The 20,367-nt window shown below is 40.0% G+C and overlaps 1 protein-coding gene across 5 annotated transcripts in view; it reads right to left on the bottom strand.

Moving 5' to 3' along the window:
* Positions 1–2,133: 2,133 nt before the first annotated feature.
* Positions 2,134–20,367, bottom strand: part of ACOT9 (acyl-CoA thioesterase 9) — a 29,852-nt gene continuing 11,618 nt past the window's right edge. For 4 of the 5 annotated variants that reach the window (XM_068917800.1, XM_068917779.1, XM_068917789.1 and 1 more), the window contains 13 exons: positions 18,774–18,819; positions 14,773–14,943; positions 14,642–14,679; positions 12,501–12,584; positions 11,823–11,926; positions 11,028–11,101; positions 8,824–8,891; positions 7,755–7,866; positions 6,579–6,669; positions 5,985–6,070; positions 5,154–5,241; positions 4,815–4,965; positions 2,134–4,532 (listed from right to left, as the gene is read on the bottom strand). In XM_068917800.1, coding sequence (XP_068773901.1) covers positions 4,474–4,532; positions 4,815–4,965; positions 5,154–5,241; positions 5,985–6,070; positions 6,579–6,669; positions 7,755–7,866; positions 8,824–8,891; positions 11,028–11,101; positions 11,823–11,926; positions 12,501–12,584; positions 14,642–14,679; positions 14,773–14,943; positions 18,774–18,819 — 1,172 coding nt within the window. In that variant the 3' untranslated portion in view covers positions 2,134–4,473. The remainder of the gene's footprint in view (positions 4,533–4,814; positions 4,966–5,153; positions 5,242–5,984; positions 6,071–6,578; positions 6,670–7,754; positions 7,867–8,823; positions 8,892–11,027; positions 11,102–11,822; positions 11,927–12,500; positions 12,585–14,641; positions 14,680–14,772; positions 14,944–18,773; positions 18,820–20,367) is intronic. The other variant, XM_068917809.1, reaches the window with a different exon arrangement.

Raw genomic sequence — 20,367 nt, 5'->3', positions numbered from 1 at the left:
CTGCCTTCAGCTTCCTCTGCTGTTTTGAGCAAGCAGCTCACCCTTTGGACCACTGTCACAGCTGTAAAAGAGAAGCTTTAAAAAGCAGTGATATCTGGAGGTGAAAGCCACCTCTCCAAGTCTACCAAGAACTCTCCGAGTTCTACCTGTTGGAGGAAGCCCTTTGGGGCTAGCACTCCAACAAAGCTATCTTACCCCAAAACACCGGCAGATGGTGCCCAAACCACATGCCAAGACACTGAGAAGCTTCTGCCTCCAGCTCCCCATCCAGCCCGCTCTGCCTGAGGCTGGCAGAGCCCTGAGGCTAATTTATTTGTGTTGCCTGTAATAAGAAGCTTGCTTTAAGCAGTATTTAAATCTGGAGAAGACAAAAAGCACAGGGCTCAGAGAGGGGGATCTGGTCCCAGCTGCAAGACTGCATTTTTTTACTGAACAGTTACCAGATAAAAATAAAGGAGCTACCATGTAAGGAGGGACCAGAACGCGTAACTCTGTCCTTACTGAGTGCCCCGAGAACCAGCCCCCAGACCCCTGGTCCATTGCTCCAAAGGTCTCCCATTTCTGCTATGTAACAGAAGATAAAGTAAGCAGGAGTCTCTGCCCAGAAGAGCCTCCAGCCTCCTGGTTAGGACGCCCTGCTGGGACACGGGGCGCCCTGTGGTCAGAGCAAGAAGCAGTTTATTTTATATGCAGGTATCATCATTATGACCTCCTCCAACTATGCCTTCAACAACAGCTGTCACCAGCCCTGTGCACAGACTCAGTCTGCCCCCATCCTGGGCCAGCTGAGACAGTAAGAACCGCCCAAGTCCTGTGTCCCTGCTGGGGCTCAGGCCAGGCCAGCCCTGGGCATGTGCTCCTGCCTCTCCAAGCCCCCAGGCATCATCACAGACACAGGAACCCAGCGAGTTTTCCAAGCACAACTGCAAACTGCAGACACTGCTTACTTCCTATTGCAGGCACTGGGAGCATTTATTGGTTTCAGGCCCAAGTAACTTGCCCAAGCTTATGCACAAAGTCAGTGCCAGGGCAAGAACAAATGCACACCCCTCCCCATCAAAGTCTAGTCAACTACTTAAATCACAAACCACCCTTCTTCACAGTTAGAAGACACTAACACGCATATTGGAGCAAGCTGGTGTTGGGAAAAATCTAATACAGTCTTTCTACTCTGAACTAAAGCAACTACATTATCAACAATCCAAAGCTTCACAGTTTATCACATCACTAACCCTGGAGCAAAGTGTGTTGTGTTACTTCCTTGTCAACCCTTTCATGAAATTGTGAATATTTCTTTTCCTGTTAGGTAGGCCCTAGGCCAAGATGAAATAGTATCTCACACCCCCAGTTTAAAATCTGTTCGGAGGAGGACCAGCAATCAAAGTCTGTTAACAGCAGATACTGACAAAGAATGACGTGAACATACAGTATAACCAATGAAACACGCAGTAATCTTAGATGCACTAAAACCCTCACTCACTGGCCAGTGCTGTCACAGTTTCAGCAAGTTTAATCCTACAATGCTGAACACGGCTACTTAGCTGCAAAAGAATCATGAGAATTTTGAGGAGGGATTACCAAAAGTTGTTACGGTTTTTTTTTATTAAGTCATTTTTTTTTAAACACAGAAAAATAAAGATATCTAAAACAAAGCACTTTAGAGGGCACTTAGCTCACCTAATCTCACAGAATTCTCCTTATATATCATCGCTAACTGAGAGGGTTGGGGGAGGCAAACCAGCTGCTGAATTCCCCCTTCCTTGCTGTAGTCCAAGACATGATGGGCACAAAAACATTTACTTTCCACTGCAGAGCCACAGCCAGTTACCCAGATATGTCAGCTATAAACAAAAAGATTTTCTATTAATACATTTAGCTTTGTGTGGCAACGGTTAGTTACCTATAGTAGTGAGGGGCTGGTCATTAAGTTGCAATATAAACCCAATAATAATTCCTATGTCAAAATATTTTAATTCTGAACGTGAAATTTAAGTTAAACTAATTTTATCTCACTCAAGAAAGCACACAGAGATGTACAAACAACATCCCCCAAACACAGGTACACTTAGCCTATACTCAAAGAGGGAGCCAGCTTGGAGTTACCTTCCAAGATTAAAAATACATGAGCACATATTCTATGTCTTTCTTTTTATTACTATACATAATTTTACATAGTTTTTCTATTATATATATGTATATACACACACACATATTCTGTATGGCTGTAAGTACATTTCTATAGTTAACTGTGATTGTCATACATTCTTAAGACATCACAAACTTTGAAAACACACATCCTTTTAAGCATCTTCGTTTGCTGGATTCATTTTCTTCACTGTGTCCAGGAGGTTTTATGTCATGCTTTCCTCCCCACTCTTATTTCTTTTCCTCCTCTCCAACCCCTTTCCAAAGGCTAACTTCAGAAATTATGATAAATTCATATTTAAATATAACTGAAAAGGCAGCAGAGGAAGAATTTGGTATCCACTTAATTTTTATGCAAAAGTGATCCATGTAGGACCACTGGGCCAATGCTAAGAAACTATATAGTCAGAAGTAATAGGTAGTTCTGAAACAGATCTCAACTTCCTGCTTTACTGATTATTTTGAATACCCCACAATCACGCATACAAGCAAGGGGGGAAGAAGCCGGGATAGAATTTCAGTTCTTTATTTGTGTGATCAAATATGTTCAGCTTCCAAAGAGTTTGAGAGTACGAAGAGGAGGAAAACAGAAAATGCACACATCATACATACCCACAGTTCCATAACCGTTAAAGAAAAGGATTATAAGATCATACAGCTGCATCTGCAATGGAGTGTGGCTGAAGCAAGGAACTCTCTATAAAGAGCAGGGAGCATACTATTACTGCAATGCATCAATCCAATCTGTATCAGGTAACACCACTGTTTCTCTACTGGAAAGCTGCTTAACTCATAAATACACATGCAGGAGAATCTTAGAAAGGAAAGGCCAATGCATAACATGCCGATTGACAGAACGCTCATTCCCCTTCCATGAACGGCAATCGGTTTTTACGAGCCATGAACTTCACACTATCATTCCAGCACCAGAAAAAGCTGGTCCTAATCATGAATTTTTCAAATTTTCCTACTTTGAAATTAAATCTCATCACATTGCTTTACTTTATCAACCTGTTTCATGCATCTTTGCTGAGTCACACCAAATCTACCTGCTGCTTCCCCATTTTGGAGATTTTAAACCTCCAAGGGACAGCTGAGTTTATTTCCCTGCACTGTAAGACATGATAGTTCATGCATTTAACCTACCGCTGAGCCCAGCTACTCCTGTTTGGGTGTCTTGATCACACAGGACATCAGTCTTGATTTGAAGGTATCAGAGATCCAATTTTGTGATCGTGGCTGTCCTTCACAAATAAACTTCACAACCTCTAAAGCACTGCAATACTCATAGTCCAGCAGAGTCTACCCCCATATAGGGGTGGTATAGCTATTCCCCCACAGGGGAGTAACAGTTCTCTTGCCTTTCAGCAGCTGACTTGGGAGCTGCTCAACACAGATTCTCTGGACTCCTGACTCCTGCATCAATCAAATACAACCATTAACGATTTTAATAGCGTTTTCCCTTCTCTGCTCCCAACCCCAAACAAACCGAACTGTTCCGCTCCACAACGTCCTTTCCCAATCTCCGTCAGATCTCTGCTCTACAGATCATCAGGAACAATTCATTCAGGAACACACTTGCAGTTATAGCAAAGAAAAAAAAAGTTTTTAGAAGAGGCTAGCAGGACTGGCTGTATGCAAACAGAATGCCAGAACAGCCCTTCTGGCCATTTGATTTCATTACAAAAAAATAGTCTACTCCCAAGGGAACAGGAAACCATCCAAAATAGAAGCTGCAACAACCCTGTAAAATCCCAGATGATGGAAAAATGCCTGCTTGTATATGGCACAAACTAATATTGTGTGCACACGCTAATCATTTGTGAGCTTCTGCTGCTGTTCAGATGCTTGTGTCTTTGATAAAAAAAAAAAAAAAACCTAAACCTAATTTACACAAGAATGTTTGTCAAACGGCTTCACCTGTGTTTATATACTTATTGCCCATATTCTTCTGATAGAACTTCTCTTATCAGTGAAGCACAACAGGGAACTATCAAGGGAAATAAGGCAGATGGTGACAAGACAGCAAAGGTGGTAATGAGATCTCTCAAAGCAGACAGACAGAAGCTTTCTAAAGTTTAAGATGGTATTTTTTCAGACTTTTTTCCTAAAAGAGTTGCTGCGTCAAAGTAGATTTCTAAAAAAAAATGCTCGTAGCAGAGAATAAGAAATCCACTTATAGGCAAATACATAAATAGTGCTAAAAAGGAACTCTTTTTTTTTTTTTTTTTTTTTTGGTACTGCAGGCATCTGTCTGGTAGTCATCTCTGGCGACAGCTGCCTTTCAAAGACCGCATGCTGCTACACTGTTGATGCGCATTCAGTGCCTCAGATTTCTTTCATGGTTGCAGCAAAGTGTCTCTTCCCATCTAAATACAACATGGACTCTGAAATAATGTGAAGAAAAGAGATAATACATTAGTAACTTAGTATCAAAGTATCAATAAGGGGCAACTACACAGAGTGACAAGATTAAAGAGCAATCCAAAACGCATATGTTGTGTCATCAAAGCATACAATACATATGCTTTGCCATGAAATGCTGTTAAATTATTCACATGCCAATAGTTCATCTATTAAAATGAACAGCATTTCATTATGTTCCAACAGAAAGAAAGAAAGTCTTCTTTTCCAGAGTCGTAACAAAAATGCATTAATTGGATACTTGCCTCCATACGTTTTAGGGACAACCCGTGGGACCTCCTTTTCTGATATAAATGTAAAATGGAAGATATTGGTTGTGTGGTGCTCTCTGGTATCTGCATCATAAACCTCACTGTGTACTCGAACCTGGATATAGTTTTTTTCCGTGTAACAAACCTACACAGTTAAGACAGGAAGTACAATTAGTAATTCATCACTGGCCCTGGAAAACAGAAACAGGCTTTGTTTCACTGTTTAACAAGAAAAGTCTTTCTCTCTCACAATGCACTGCTCATCATCAGTGATTAGCAGTGACAATATGAAGGGTAAGTTCTTCTGTTCTTCAAAAAGAAATCAACTCCTACCTGGGCAGAAAGCAGTAGTAAGGATCCAACCTCAACTGGCCTCTGAAACATGATATCATCAACAGATACGATAAAAGGTCTGGAACCCCTGAGCAAGAAAAACATAAAATTGCTCTCAAGAATAACTAGGGTACTTGGAGAAACTGAACTGGATTTCACTGTCGGCCTTTTAATGAGGGTTTTTTAAAAAAAATAAGTCTCAATTAAATACAGGCCACAGGAATTGCTGAAGAATTATGCCATCACCCTAGACAAAAATAACTGGAAGAAACCTTTCTTATACGCATACAAGGACACACTCCTTTAGGCCTCAGTCTTCCAAGCACTCACAAAAAACACTCATCTTTCAATCAGGCTATGCACATGCTCACCTGCTCACCATTAAAGTTGTACACAGATCTTTGCTGGGTGATGACCTCAGTCACATTTTCTAAGAACATGCACTTTTTAGAAGTTCAGAAACCATTACTCTTGTGCAGGTAATGAGAAGATGTAGTATCTGTTCGAATGTTCATTTCATACATTTAGAAAGAAAATGCATCTTTAGAAGTCAATCTCAGTAGCTTGGAAAGACAAAACAAAAAGGACGTATATTTTGTATCCTTACATGCAACGCTTAAAAACCAAGCTCCAAGGAGCAAGACAAAAATCTCCTTGTAAAAATGACAGGTGCACTGTCCAAGCAAAATATTGCTGTGTCCTGCCACATTCAGTCAGACACCTGGGTATTTTCTATTCAAACTTAGGTTGGTTACCTTGTTTTTCTGACCTACGTATGCATGCACCGTGTTATGTTCTGGATTATGTAAACATTGCAAGTCTGCCACTCACCCACAGCTGCAAGCAGTTGCCCATCCCAGTTCAAATGCTTTCCTCATGAGAAAACCCCCAAAGATCCTATTGAAGATGTTCCGCTCCTGCATGTAAGAATACAATCAGCAAACTGCTATATCACACAAACTCTTCCCAAAATATTGTGTTGAATTCTGCCTAGTAATCTGCACTTTTGTTCACAGGATTTAACAGAACACCCAGCATCTGAATATATAGAGAGCTACCGAAATCTATATATACAAAAGGCTAAATGGCTGCAGCAAGTTTACTTACTAGGAGCTCATCTGACTCATTTGACAACATAAGATCAAAACTCAAAATTGTGTCATCAACCAGAAGCCCAATTTAAACACATTGCAAAAGAATTTCTGTATCCAAAATGAGTACTCTAATAATAAAAGGAGGCAGGGAAAAATCTTCTAATTTTCAGTATTAATCTATATAGATAATACCAAAATGGCAACAGAAACTCAGGTCTAAATAGAAAAAGAGGACAGAAGAACCTAAACACAATAAAGGATTCACTAGTCTTAAAAGACAATTCTTAATTCAGTAATTGCTTTTGTAATTCATTAATATATTTCAAAATACCTGAGGGTGGCAAATCTGTAGGCTCTTCAGCTTTGCATCTTCCATCCACATTGAATTGGGTGGTAATACACGACTCCGGAAACTTACTGTCCTATGGAGGAGGCAATAAACTTAATAACCCACATTAGCAGAATTCAGCAAGTCAAAAATGCACAAATAGGAAATGTGGAACTAAAAAAAAAACAGAAATGCTACCACTGAAAGCTATTCCAACAGACCTTCAAGTCTTATCTAGAGATACTTGGATTTTTTACTGTAATCATATAGCCTGTGCTCCTGATCTTTCAAATACTTCTGCTAATGTTCACGCTTACGTGAACACTTTCAACTTGTGAAAAGTGAATGAAAGAAGAGATGAACCACATCCACAAAGCACATGCTTACTTTTCCAGAAAAGCCTTGCACCGTTTAAGTCATAACATGAATTAAAAGCAGACAATGAACTAGCAGATTAACTCAACCTCAAACAGGCAGACACTTTGAGGTTTTCAAACCCAGAGAGAGCATGAACAAAATACATTTGCTAATTCCAGTGGAAGGCATGTCTTACTTTGGTAAACAGCTTTGAAAAATCAACTACGTTAAGTTAAAGAAATTATAAATTATCCACACGTACAATAGTACACTAATGTCATTAGCATTACTCTGCCACCACTGGCACTAGAACATTTCACAGAAACGTCAGCCAGAGAAGTATGTCAACACTATGTATGTCTGTCCCTCAAAAAACATTGTCAAGTGTTATATTTAAAACACATTGCAAGGTTACTTGGTCAAAACATGGCCAATTCCTGCCCTCACAGGTTTTTCTAGCTATCACAGCAGAAAACTCTTGCGTGGTTGCAAGTCACAAGGCTGCAAAAGAATTCCATTCCCTTGTCCACTTAAACATCATTAACCTTCTTTCTGAAGGTTATTCCAAACAGATTGCTCAGAAGCTCGTTGTGCTAACTCTGTCACTTTTATCATCCTTGCACAGCTAACATTCTTGGACGACGGAAGATACTTTTGAGAGGCATGCATGTCACATTAAACTTTGTACCTGTGTTTCAAGGAGAGCACCCAAGAGTTTAAATGTCGAAATGGGAAAACAAAATGTCTGCTCTCCAACTCAAAAGGCACGTTACTACTCCCTTTCCCAAGACTTCAGTTCTCCTCCACCCCTCCCTTTCTTGCCTTGTGTCCAACGTATTAAGGAATATGTCATGAACAATGTTTCTTTCTTCTGCTGTGGGAGCCATCTTCAGTAAGGAAGCAGTGCTGAAATCAATCCTCCTTGTCTTGTTCACTAAACAAAAAAAAAAAAAAAAGCTTATCAGAGTTCAAAGACAAAAACATTTCACTTGGCTCTGCAGATTTTAACCTGGAATCATTTGTCTCTTTTCATTTCATTTTCCTGCAAGTTAAAAGATAAGATTCCCACTCCCACAGCGCTAGACTTAGACTCAAACAGCAAACTGGCTGTTAGAATTGACCACATCAAATTAAAAATAAGCTGGAAGTCCACTGTTACACCCCAATGTGATGAAGACCCCCTGTGCATATACTGCGATCTCCACCCAACCCTCCAACAGGGCACTTAAATACCCCCCCCTAAAGTGCAAAAAACATATCAAACAAAAAACCCTACAGAACATACAAACTTCCATAGGTTTTCCAATGGTACAAGAATGCAAATTTATGCTAAAACTCATTACCCTACGCCACACTGATTGAAACTTTAAAAGATCTGTTGCTCAGTTTATACAATCTTGCACTTTTCTGTTAAATTTAACTCCCTGCTTTAAAATTCCAGTTTGAAACAAAGGAAGATGGTACACACTTTTCCCCTATGCCTGAGTTCCCTTCGAAAGGGAACACAGCCACCCAGATAGGGAAGGAGCAGTGAGGCACTCCAGCAGGCCCACCTCGGGGCCAATCCATTGCCCAGAACATCAGGACAGCCCACGCCGCAGTCAGGACTGAAGCGGAGTGAGCACCCTGGAAACAGAAGTCCAGGGTGCCGAGTACACCAGAAGTGCCCCTGCCCGTCAGCTTAGCCAAAGAGTTTGCACGAATGTGGTATTAAGCTTTTAAATGCTCTCTTTTCCATCTCTTCTCCATACGGACACGTGAGAGACACAATAAAAATCTAATTTTAAACAAATTAGGAGCATCTATTAGCAACAGAACTTCTAAAGTCTACTTTGCAGCTACTAAGTTGAAGCTGAGTCAGATTGTCATACTGCCAGGAAATATGACATACATTCCCCTTGCTTGAAGATTTCTTCTTCCTCAGGGCTCTCAGGAATTAGTTGATTAACAAATGCTGGCCTACGGATAGGAATTTTTTTAAGTTACAAACTTTACCAGAATTTGTCCTATAAATATCACGTTATAGCATTTTTGCTTACAAGATGAAAAGACAGACTTCAGATCATATCTTAGAAATAGCTATGTTATTTCATAACGTGGCTGCTGCCAACTGAATATCACATTAACTTGAATTCTGAAGAGGCAGGTAAGAGATCCTGCCACTATCTAGTATCATTAATAAAGAGTAACCAATGCATCTGTTCTTCTTAAAAAAACAAAACCATACCTATAGATTACATTGAACATCACTCAAGCAGAAAGCTATTAAGAAACATCACAAATGAAGATGGGATGATCTAGAACAGTCTAAAATAGATATACAAAACATAAACGGCAAAACAAAATTATTTCTGGAATAGAGCGCGCAGTGCTTTAGGCAGCAAGTGTTCTTATAATCTAAACATTCCCATGACAGCCTTATCCACAGCCAAAAGCTGTTTACCACATGTAAACACTTTGATCAAAGAAGATGATATGAGGCTGCCTGGAGTCTCAATTCATATGTTTATTTTACTGTACAAATAAATCCACTCTAGCATAATTACATAAAATTTGATTCTTTTCACAAGGCAAGGCAGCTGCTTATTTTCAAGAGCCCTTCGTCCCCATAATTTCCACATGCTATTTTTGTATTTTAGCTATTTATAGGAGTGCTCAGAACAAAAACATATATATCCACACACACATATATACACATATGCATATACACACATATATAGGGGGATGTGTGGGGGGGTGTGCGTGTGTGTACACACACATATATACACACACACAAACATGCAAACCTGCTGAACAATTCACGTCTAGCCCTGAACCTTTATTTAAGTCGCTGACAAGAAGCGGGCAGAGACACCGTTTGTTCGGAAGAGCTGTACTCTTATCTAAGTTATCTTGTACCTCTCTGCAAGGTCTTTACCCAGCCCAAAATACCCTGCATACATGGATAGAAGCCTTCCACAACGCAGCTGGCTTTTGTCCATCTGGCTTGGGGAACAGGCACTGAAGTTTTTATCTATGACGTACCTCCACAGAGACACGCCCTCAGCTGCCCATTTGTAAAGCAGAGTAAGAACACTGCCTCGGAGAGTTGCTTGGAGCTGTCATCGTTTGTTTTGCTCCATTAGTCAGTCTGCTAGCATATAATTACATCAAATTTGATATAATTATTTTTTTGCAAAATAAGTCTGCTTCCTCAAAATGGGTATCAGAAAGATAAAGTTCTTTTAAAGTATATTGGGCATGAATGCTATGTTAACGGGAGCTAAAAATATTTCATAAACCTGAAGGAAACCAAACTAATAACTACGATTACCATTATAAGGAATAAATAATTAGGTTAACTAAAAAACCCTTCATCAAATACACCCCTCTTCATTAAATACAAACAATTATTTAAACTACTTAGAAGAAGAAAATGGTTTATGACTTTTGCAGGCTCTTTGTAGGAAGGAAAGAATTATAGCTGATTTTTACTAGTGCTGGAATCATGTAAACCAACACTGAAACTGAGCAGCTTGTTTGTTTAATGACTAGGCATTAGAGTGAAACCAGAAAAATAAGGTAATTGTTTTTTGTAATTCTGTGAAAATACTTACCAATCCCATGTTATTTACATAGCAAGCTTTAGGCTGACAAGAGTCATTCTACCATTTTCTATTAAGGAATTAAAGACATTTTTCACTCGAAGATTACTGAACCATTCAGGCTCAATCTTTCTGCTCCTTAGGACAGGAAACTTATCAGCTCTAACTAGTACTACAGAATGCAGGTGAGTTTCTAGCTAACTCATTCACTTCCATGTTCATCAGGCCAGTCATTCAAACACAGGGATAAATCTACTAAAGAAAAGGGTCACATCCCAAGACTAGCAGCAACTCCTTGTGTCATTTAACTGCTGAATGCAATGCTCTGAAGCTTGCCCCAGAAAAGTAATTAGAAATTAGAGGGACGTTTGGCCAAGGGAAAACATCAAGTGTGTCATTTATCTGTAACTGCTCACGCTATACAGTTTCTATACATACATAACAAGCGATCACGTTTGCCATTTTCACCAGAGCAGGAGTCTGAACAGTATTCCCCCGTCCTACAAATTACCGTTTGTTTTCTGGATCCCGGGCCACCATGACAAAGGTTGCATCTAATACCGGGCTGTAGTCACCATCATGTAGCTAAAAGAGACAGGAAACCGTTACACTTTTAAACTCTTAACATCATGAAAGCGCCTAGCAAGCTATCCAGTGGACATCAACCACGCAATCACACTGTAAACCTGTTCACTTTGACATTCTACTGTCCCTTCTGAGCTCTCTCACAATAGAGCCAAGGCAAAGAAAGAACAAAACTTAAAACTCTAGTTTCTGGAATTCTGCAACGTAAGTACTAAGCACAGAAATGCTAATTACTAGTTTCCATTAGAAAAACCATCGTACTCATTCTAAAATTATCCTCTTATCCTTTATTCTGAGAAATGCCACAACAACAACTTGTTGTTAATACCAAATTGCCACTAAAGCCAGCACTAAGAGGAATTCAGACAACAAAGGTGTAACCTTACCTTCTAAATTACAGACTTCATTCAAGGAGACAAACTGAATCAGAAAATGTTTAGCTGAGTGTTTACCTGAATTATAGCCAGTAATATCACTTAAGTGTTTATACTGTATCTGCGTTACTCTAAATAAACGACAGAAAAATTAACAACGAAGGCTCTTGCTGATCCTAGACCATCAGCGCTCACCTTGCTCTTGAAACACTAGAGCTGTTTCAAGCCCTTCAAGGAAGTTATCCTAGAAAATGCAATTTAGACGTCATGGTACAGAATCCTATCTGAAGCACCTCAGAATATAAAGCTTGACCGTCACAGGATGGAGAGAAGTCACAGGAACTAACCTGCAGCATGTGCATCTTCACTTCCATTGAGGTCCTGCCAACCCAGGAAACATTGCCTGTGAATTTGATGTCACCGTCTGGATATATAATCTTTTTGCACAAATCTAAAAGATAAACATTAGAGGTTACTGGAGACAGAGGAGCCAGTCTTTCTGTATTAAACGTGAGTGGCACCTTTGCTTTCTGTAAGTGACAACGCACAGAAAGACAACCCAGAAAAGGATAACCATTGCAAGAGACTGCGCTCTAGAACAGGAGGAAGAAGGAGGCATGCAGGTGGCAGGCGGATGGCAGACCCACAGAGACGCTCAGCAGAACACGTGACGTAAGCAAGGCCTAACTCCATCACAAGAAACAGCATTCAGGAATGAAGGTAAGAGACTCACTTGCTAATACAACACCAAACACAGACGTGCAGGAAGCATAAAAACTCACGTTTTGAAAGGAAGGAAAACCTGAAATGCTAGGAAAGCATCTACAAAGCCCTCTTCCGTCCTCACCCCCTTCCAGAAAAGCCACAGTACTTAAGAACTGGAAGCCAAAACAATACAAAGAGAACTAAACAGGAGAGGGAAGAAGAAACCCTCAGTAAGAACCGTGGGAAAGCAGTAGCTGTGGAAAGACTAGGGATTCAGACCACCAGATGAAATCATTTATACTGATCAAATTGCCACTTACTGATTTTATCCACGAGGGCTGTAACGATTGATAAGGGAGACCTTGGCTGTGCTTCCTGCTTTGTGTGAGTGTAGCAAATAAGAACTATGGAGAGATGAAAAATGGAGTCAGCTTTCAGTTCTCCTGTATTTTAACAAAACGTTAGTAAAGCATTATCAAAGCCATCCCTGTGAAACATAATGGGAGGTACCTGCAAAGGAGAAACTGAAATAACAGCCTGTAGGGACGCAGATGAATTCCATGTTTTCATGTGTGTACCTCATGGGATTGCTATAAAGAAAACTGTGATTCAGCAGCTGTCTAGGCTATACGCGTATTTACTCACCACAGAGGGAAACTAAGCTCAGCACCTTACCTCACCCCATTGCTCCTAGACTCCCTATCCCATTTAATCTCTTCCCTTTATCCCTGTGGCCCACTTGTCTCAGATCCTTCATTCCCTTCCTATCGTCTACTCTGATTTTATGCAGGTTGTCCAAGTATACATGTTTTCTTAGGACTTATTTTCAAATACCGATTCCTTTAAAGAGGTGCAGATTAAATAAGGTGTGGCTTATAGGCACGAAAGCATAGCCAGCTATTTATCACACTATAATTTCTACTAGCTAAACCACTACTTAAATTATTTTAGCTCTGCTCACAAGAGTACATCCAAGTAAACAAACTCCTTAAAGTACTCCTATGCTGCAAAGACATTGTCTACTACTCATGTGATTTTCACTCAATATAGATTTCTGTAATCAAAAAAAGTATTTGTTCGCAGAGAGGAGAGAGATCCTTCCAACAAATGTGAGATACTTCTTCCCCACAATTGCTAAAGTCACCATTCTAAAAACTGTTACACCTATTAATACAATTTAGTAAGAGTCAGAATTGGATTTATCAGACTTCTATTGCCATGGACAAATAATTAGAAGTCAGTCACATCTTGATGTAGCATGTCTGTCAAGATCACAGTTAGGATTAACCCAAACTGACACATCCGCAGCGGAACTGACTGAAGTCAAATAGGAGTAAAAACAAAAACAAAGACATTCTGCGCTGTATCAGAAAAATCTAAGATCTTCACAGATCTACAGGGAAGATGAGCAAGGCAGAGAAAAAAAAAAAAAACCAGGCTCATCTCATTTACTAGAAGAGGGTAGCCAATAGTTTCAAGATTCCTTTCCTAATTCAGGACGGGAACTGGAAGGCAATATCTTTCACATCCCTGAAAGGAATATAAATAACCTAGCTATTTCATCTGTCCCAGACGGATATGCGACATGCATTCACTCGTTTCTCTGCCTTCCTCAATTTCGGACATCCGGACCACTAAAAGGTCTTTCTTTTCTGTCAGAGAAACCGATAGGCACTTTCCATTTGGAGCTTTCCTTTAATGAGCGTTTAATTTTTTGTCAAAAACCTCCACCAAAACGCTCCCCACCAGTTACAGAACTTTGATCAAAACAGAAATCATCTTGTGACATTGTAAGAGAAAAACTTCCCCAGGTTATATTAACAACCTAGCACTTACTTTAGCTGGAAAACAAAAGGCAAAGAACTTTTAAACACCATGAATAAATGAACCAGGGAGAAAAGGATTAAGAAAGCTAACTCATGAAACAAGTGAGTGGTTTCTGCTTCTACCCTTAACACGAATTCCAAAACAAACCCCAAGAATCTATACTAGTTTTATTTGGTCACAATGGATAAATTCTCTCCACGCTATACTCTCTTCTTTCTCCTCCAGGGGGAATAGTAAAATAAAGAACCTTCCCCTCACTATCACCTGTTTGTTTTTTTTTTTTAAGAGAAAAATCATCTGATTTAATTTGAAATAGCTCCCTATGCAAATTCTCTCTGACTTAGAGCTCAGTGCAGACTCTCAGTCTAGGTGCATTTCTCAATAAGCTATTCTTGTAACTCGTCCTTTAAAAACCGGACAGAAGCAAGAAGCTGAAGCTATAAGGAACTATTTTGCTTCTGGTTGTTCTTTATCACCTTTCTTTCAGCATCAGTATCTTTTCTTTTTTTCCTCCCTTAGAGATAGCACTTTGATGTGATACTATCTCTGAGGAAATATTGTATTATCCCAAATACTACTCAAACTCACTTTGTCTGCATTATTCCTGCATTCATTTCAAGAGAGAGATGCTTACCTCCTAAACTGTCAAGATCTTCAAGAATTCTTCCAAACCTGTAAGATATGTTTTTTGACAATTAAATACCTACACTGATAATAAATGAAAGTTAACACTTTTCTGTACATATAACATACTTCCTTTGTTACCTTACACTGTTGTGCACATTCAGATACTTTTCTCTTATTTCAGGTTGACTTCCTAGAGGTAGGACAACTTCCAAGTAGCTATCTTTCATTCTCCTAGGAGGCAGATCTTCCTGCCGTTTTGCCAGTAAAGTATGAAGAGCTTTTCTTTCCTGCATTGCTTGCACATGATCCCTAGTAACAGAAGAAACACACTGTTTGAATTATGACAACAGAACTGAAACCCTACCTAAAAGATGCCACAGTGAAGATTACTACAATGAAAAGAAGATACAAAAATAGCAAGACACAGCAAGTGTTTCTTGAAAAAAAAGTGAAAATGAGATATGTCATGCAAGAACACTCCAGAAAAATTTTTAATAGTTTTATTTTATGAGTGGCAAGCACATACTTTGCACTAAAGAGAGAAACAAAATTTATCCAATACTGAATGATAGCAAAACATTTTCCCTTGAAAACAAAATAGTTTAAAAAACTTCAATGACAGATAATTTAACCTACAGATTTTTGTGCATATTCATGTCTTCCGCAGCTTCTATATCCCAACTCTTCTCGTCAATTTTATAGGTCTGATTTCCAGCTTACAATCTCCCTCAAGCACAGGAGACATATAATGCTGACTAGTACTGACCAGAGGGATAACTCATCTGCCAAGACTCGCTGTCACCTGCAGATGACTTTTCCCTTTACAGCATCAGTTCATACAGCACATAGTTGACCAGCAAACTGGAAGAATGGGAAAATGAACATATTTCCCTCTCTTTCTACCCAGTCCTCTCACTACTCTGCAGTTATGGAAAGTAACCATACAGAAAAGGGAACACTACCCTTTCAGAGGCTGCTCTTCCAGCGCCACCAGGTCCACAGGGGTTGCAGCTTGAACAAGGGAGAGAGGGCAAACTTACCCTCACCTCCTTCCAGTACCCCAGTTTGTTCCCTGCAGAGGTATCTATGCCATGTAACAACCCTGCCCCGCCTTCTCCCACCTGCTTCTAGAAACTTCCCTCCCTTAACAGCGCAACCTGATTGAAGGAGGCAAATATTTGATAGCATCCCTAGAATCAACAACAAAGCACTAATAATCTGAGCGTGACACATGCAAGAGTTCAGGTATAAAGCAAGAGAATACACAAGATGATTAATCAGTTTCATAGAGCAAGAGAAGGCATTAAACACTAAGTAACCAAGCAACTTTAAAATTGTAGTGGATATGTGCCATTCATTCAGAGGTGCATGCTGCATTACGGTGATTCGAGCGCCACTGTGTTTAACAGAGACAATTAAAAAAAAAATCTATAAGAAAATCACAGAAAAGAACCTTTTCACCAAAACTGAAATTTGTCTTAAAGTTTTTATTTTTGATGTATTCTGGATATTAGCCATATTTTAAGACAAAGACTTTTTTTGGCTTAGGTTTTATTTCAGTAGAGGAGAGGTACAAAGGAGTCAAACTGCCACATATTTATACTCCCTCTTTTCTGTTTAATAAATTTGGGGAGAATGTGAATAATCCATAATCAAAGAACACAGAGGTTTAGCAGACAAATTCAAGAGTATTTTATTGTTTAAAAAATATCATCTGAGCAACATGAATACATAATATTGCAGAGAAGATTAAATGATAGCTCCCTACTCCAGAGGTATTTTTTGGAAGGTGAACTGCTGTATAGACATGGAATATTCTAAATGACCAAGGAACAATAAGCAGTCAAAGGTGATGCATCTCTACGCCTTATTAAAGATCTGTTTCTAAGGTCTTTCAGTGAAAGGTTTAAGAGAAATTAGTCAAGAGATCAAATCAAAATTTTGTCTAAAAGCATAAACAAACAGTAACAATCCAACTACATTCTGTTTTCACCAGTCCCATCCTGGCTCCTCTGAGGTCAACAGCAGAGTTCTTCTTCACTGCAGCTTCAGAATGCACTCTCTTTAATATACAGAAATATTGGGCTCAAGGCAGTTACATTTTTCAACAGATAAATACTTTTCAACACTACAATGCCAGTCAACCCCTCACTTGGGTATTAATTAATAACTGCTCTAAGTATTTTGAGAAATGATATTCTTTGTTTATGACATGGCCAAAACTCTTCCTAGACTATGGTGAGGTCTAGTATAAATCACCCTATGAATCTGCCATCAAATTGTACTTGCAGACAAATTTTACAGCTTACGCGGACTTGTATGGGTGTTATTCCTAATGATTTCAACACAGGCCAAACCACTCCATAATCTAGATCCAATAGCTTTATTTAGAAATATCTCATACTCGTAGTAAGAATCACTGCACTGTATTAGTAAAGGAGAATGGATTAATTCTTAACCATGTAAGTACAGAAACAGAGAATGCACAAGCCAGATTATTCTTTTAATGCAAAATGCCACTTGACACTTATAAGAGAAATCATAAACCAAAATTTCATTTTAGCAAACTTAATGGCCCAAGGTGTTCCTCCAGCCTCTATCTTTCCTACTCTCACAGCAGTCCAGATGTTTGTGCATCAGACCTTCGCAGCCCACGTCTAACTTCCCATTTCCAGATCCCTATCAAGCTACTCCACTGGGTCCTCTTAGTCATCCTGCGGTCTCAGTTTATTAAAGCACTAGCTGTTCGGTCTATGCGTTTCATTTCCTTGTCACTCCATCCCAAAAGTGGGATCTCAACATCCACATGACTAATGTCTTCCAAACTTTCCCACAGATTAATCTTGTCATTCTCAAGTATGCCCAGCTATGGGCTCCCTAGCTTTACTTCTTCATGATAATTGCACGTAATACTGTGCAAACAACTTCCAACACAATTATTCTGCATTTTATACAGCACAAGGGATGTACCCTTGTGAAGAAAAACACTGCTCTGGTGATCCTGGCTTCAGTCTCCTCTCCTTTCACGGCAGGGGGCAGTGAGGGAGAAGAAATGGATGGAAAGACTGTATTTGACCCAAGCCTTCTATGAGTTTCCTATCTTCAGAGGGTATTTCCATATAGCATGGTTCCTTTTCAGGCACTCTTGGCTGCAGAAAAGGCTTTTTTAAAATCAACTTTAGATTGCTTGTCAGCTGACTTACTGAAAATTTCAAGTCCCCTCTTCCTTTGTTACTAGGCAAAAATAAGCTTCCCAGGTTCAAGCACTTTCTTTAGTATGCCTACAGTACTGCTCAGATAAACCTAGTCAGAAGGCCAGGACACATTAGACACTCAGTCCAGGCATGCAGGCACCTCTCTCCTCATTTCCTATCAGTGCACAGTGTGAAACAATAGCTCAGCAAAGATAATCATAAGAACATCAACAGTCAATAAAATAGCTACGGAACCAATCAATCTGCAATACATAATTTCCCTAGAGTGTTACACTGACTTACTCAGAACCGTGAACAGCCAGAGGACTACAGCCAGCTCTGGCTTATCCAACATAATGGAGGGAAGGTAAAATAACCCGAAACATGGATGATATAAATTAGATGTAGATTCAGCCACAATAAGGTTATAGTGGAGAAAAGAAATGCTGAGAGACTTCTGACTAGGGAACAGACACTCAAAGCTGACAATTTTACAGAGCCACATGGGTGCTGCCAGGCCATTCATAATGCAGCCTGCTTCATGCAGACCCAGCTCCATTGCCTCTGAATCCAGGGCAGGACAAATCCGCCCCACGGATGATCCCCCAATAGACAAACCAAGAGATGACTGCAGTATAACATTTTTGGTAAGACTCTACAGCTGTTAAACTTCCATGAGTGTCAAAATGGGAAAGTTTTGTGGGAATCAAGAGCATACATTTTGTTCCTTTGGTTTTAAAGATAAATCTTCTGCTAGAGAAATCTCAGAAGTCTGCGGTAAAATAAGAACTCAAAAACCTTCAGTTTGCGTTATTATTTTTTAGCGTTGGCCAGACGCTTTTTTCCCCCAGCTAGCTAGTGAACACTGTTAATCTCCGCTACCACAACTCTGAGCTCCCTCTGGATTTCACAAATAAAGTAAAATACATTTAATGCACACTGTACCTCCAGTTGGTAGATGCTCCCACTATATCCCTCAATCTGCTTCGCACTGAAACAAAAATCAAAGCAAATCAAGCTTAGTTCTGCAAGTGATAAATGTGAGGTTGCCAGGTGCACAGAGACACAATCCTCATCCCAGAACAGGAAAATTAAGCAGTCATGCAAACAGTGGCTTGAAAACAAAAGTTTGGCCAAATTAATTGATGTTGTTAGTAGGCATATCACAGTAATGGGTTGAGTAACATGATTCTGTAGCTTATTGTGTACAGCCAAGATCAACAAGGGAATGCATTCAGAGTGTTTGTTAATGCAATCAAATGCCTGTAGTGCTAATCAAGAACTGAAAAAGACAGCAGATCAAGATCAGATTAGGGAATTTTGATGTGAAAATATTTCAAGCTGAACACCAACAAACTGTAGAGATAACACAGATCAGAAAGTCATAAAAGGAACATAAAAGGGAATAGCGCAGCTGGGAGGAAAGGGACGCTGAGAGCACCTTTTAATTAGTCCCACCCACGAAGGGCATGTAACGTCAACAGACGGGCTCTTGCCAGCATGGTTTCACACATGCCTTCACTCCGGAAATAAATTTATAGCAGCCTCAAACATCACAGTGTTAAGACGCTGAGGACAGATCTGTACTATTATTTCCAGCACTGTTTTGCACTATCACAATAAACGCTAGCCCTGCACAAAGGTTTTTTTAAATTTCAAGGACCTGTAGAAGCAATTATGCTACTCTTTCCCTGGATGGGACTATTAAGTGTGCTAAAGCCTAGTCAAGTCTATCAAGTTACTCTATCGCTATTAGGCAGGTGAATGTATGCTGTTTGCAAACGTCTGAAAATACGCAGCAACAATAAATTCCTAAGTTCAAAACAGGAGGAAGTTAAGAAGCAGAGAGAAGGAATACCTTGCTTACTAACTAAGATTTTTATGGAGAGGGCTCAAGTACTAAGACAAAATAGTTAAGGACGCATCAAGGAAGGGCTGTCAAAAATATTCACAACGCAACAGAAGGAGGGCTGTTGGTGACCCATCAGCTCATCCTTTATACGTTTTGGTTATTAGATGCAATCGAGCTTTGCCCGCTCCAAACTAAATGCCAGGTCACAATATTCCCTCTGGTCAGCAAGCTGTCCTGTGAGCACTGGCGTTAATGAAGCCTGATTGCCTATGGATTAAAATCAGGTACCACCTCTCAGCCAGATCCACTCTGTCCCCCAGCACAGTCACTTCAGTTGCTGCTCTGTTCCTGCCCGAGTCCCCCACACCTCCATAGCTGCAATATCCCCAACCTCCCCTTTCTTATTCCTTTGCCTAAACACCCTCACCTCCTGTCCGTACACTCCTAATCTACTTCTGTTTCACCCGCCTCCTAGCAGAGCGCCAGCAGAAGCTATGGCCAGTCCAGAGCTACACCAGGCTGACTGCCAGCCCATGCACAGATCCGTGTTATTTGCCAACAGCCAGCAAACACAGTGGTCAGCGGCTGAACTGCAACACTAATTTTGGCACCCTAACAGACCTCTAATTCAGAGGCTAATTTTCACAGAGCTTGTGGAAACACAGGTATCCGTGATTTGTGTTTATC

The sequence above is a fragment of the Struthio camelus genome, chromosome 1 (assembly GCF_040807025.1).
Source record: "Struthio camelus isolate bStrCam1 chromosome 1, bStrCam1.hap1, whole genome shotgun sequence".
NCBI lineage: Eukaryota > Metazoa > Chordata > Aves > Struthioniformes > Struthionidae > Struthio > Struthio camelus.
Note: the sequence above shows the minus strand (reverse complement) of the source record. Positions and strands in the feature narration are given on the sequence as shown.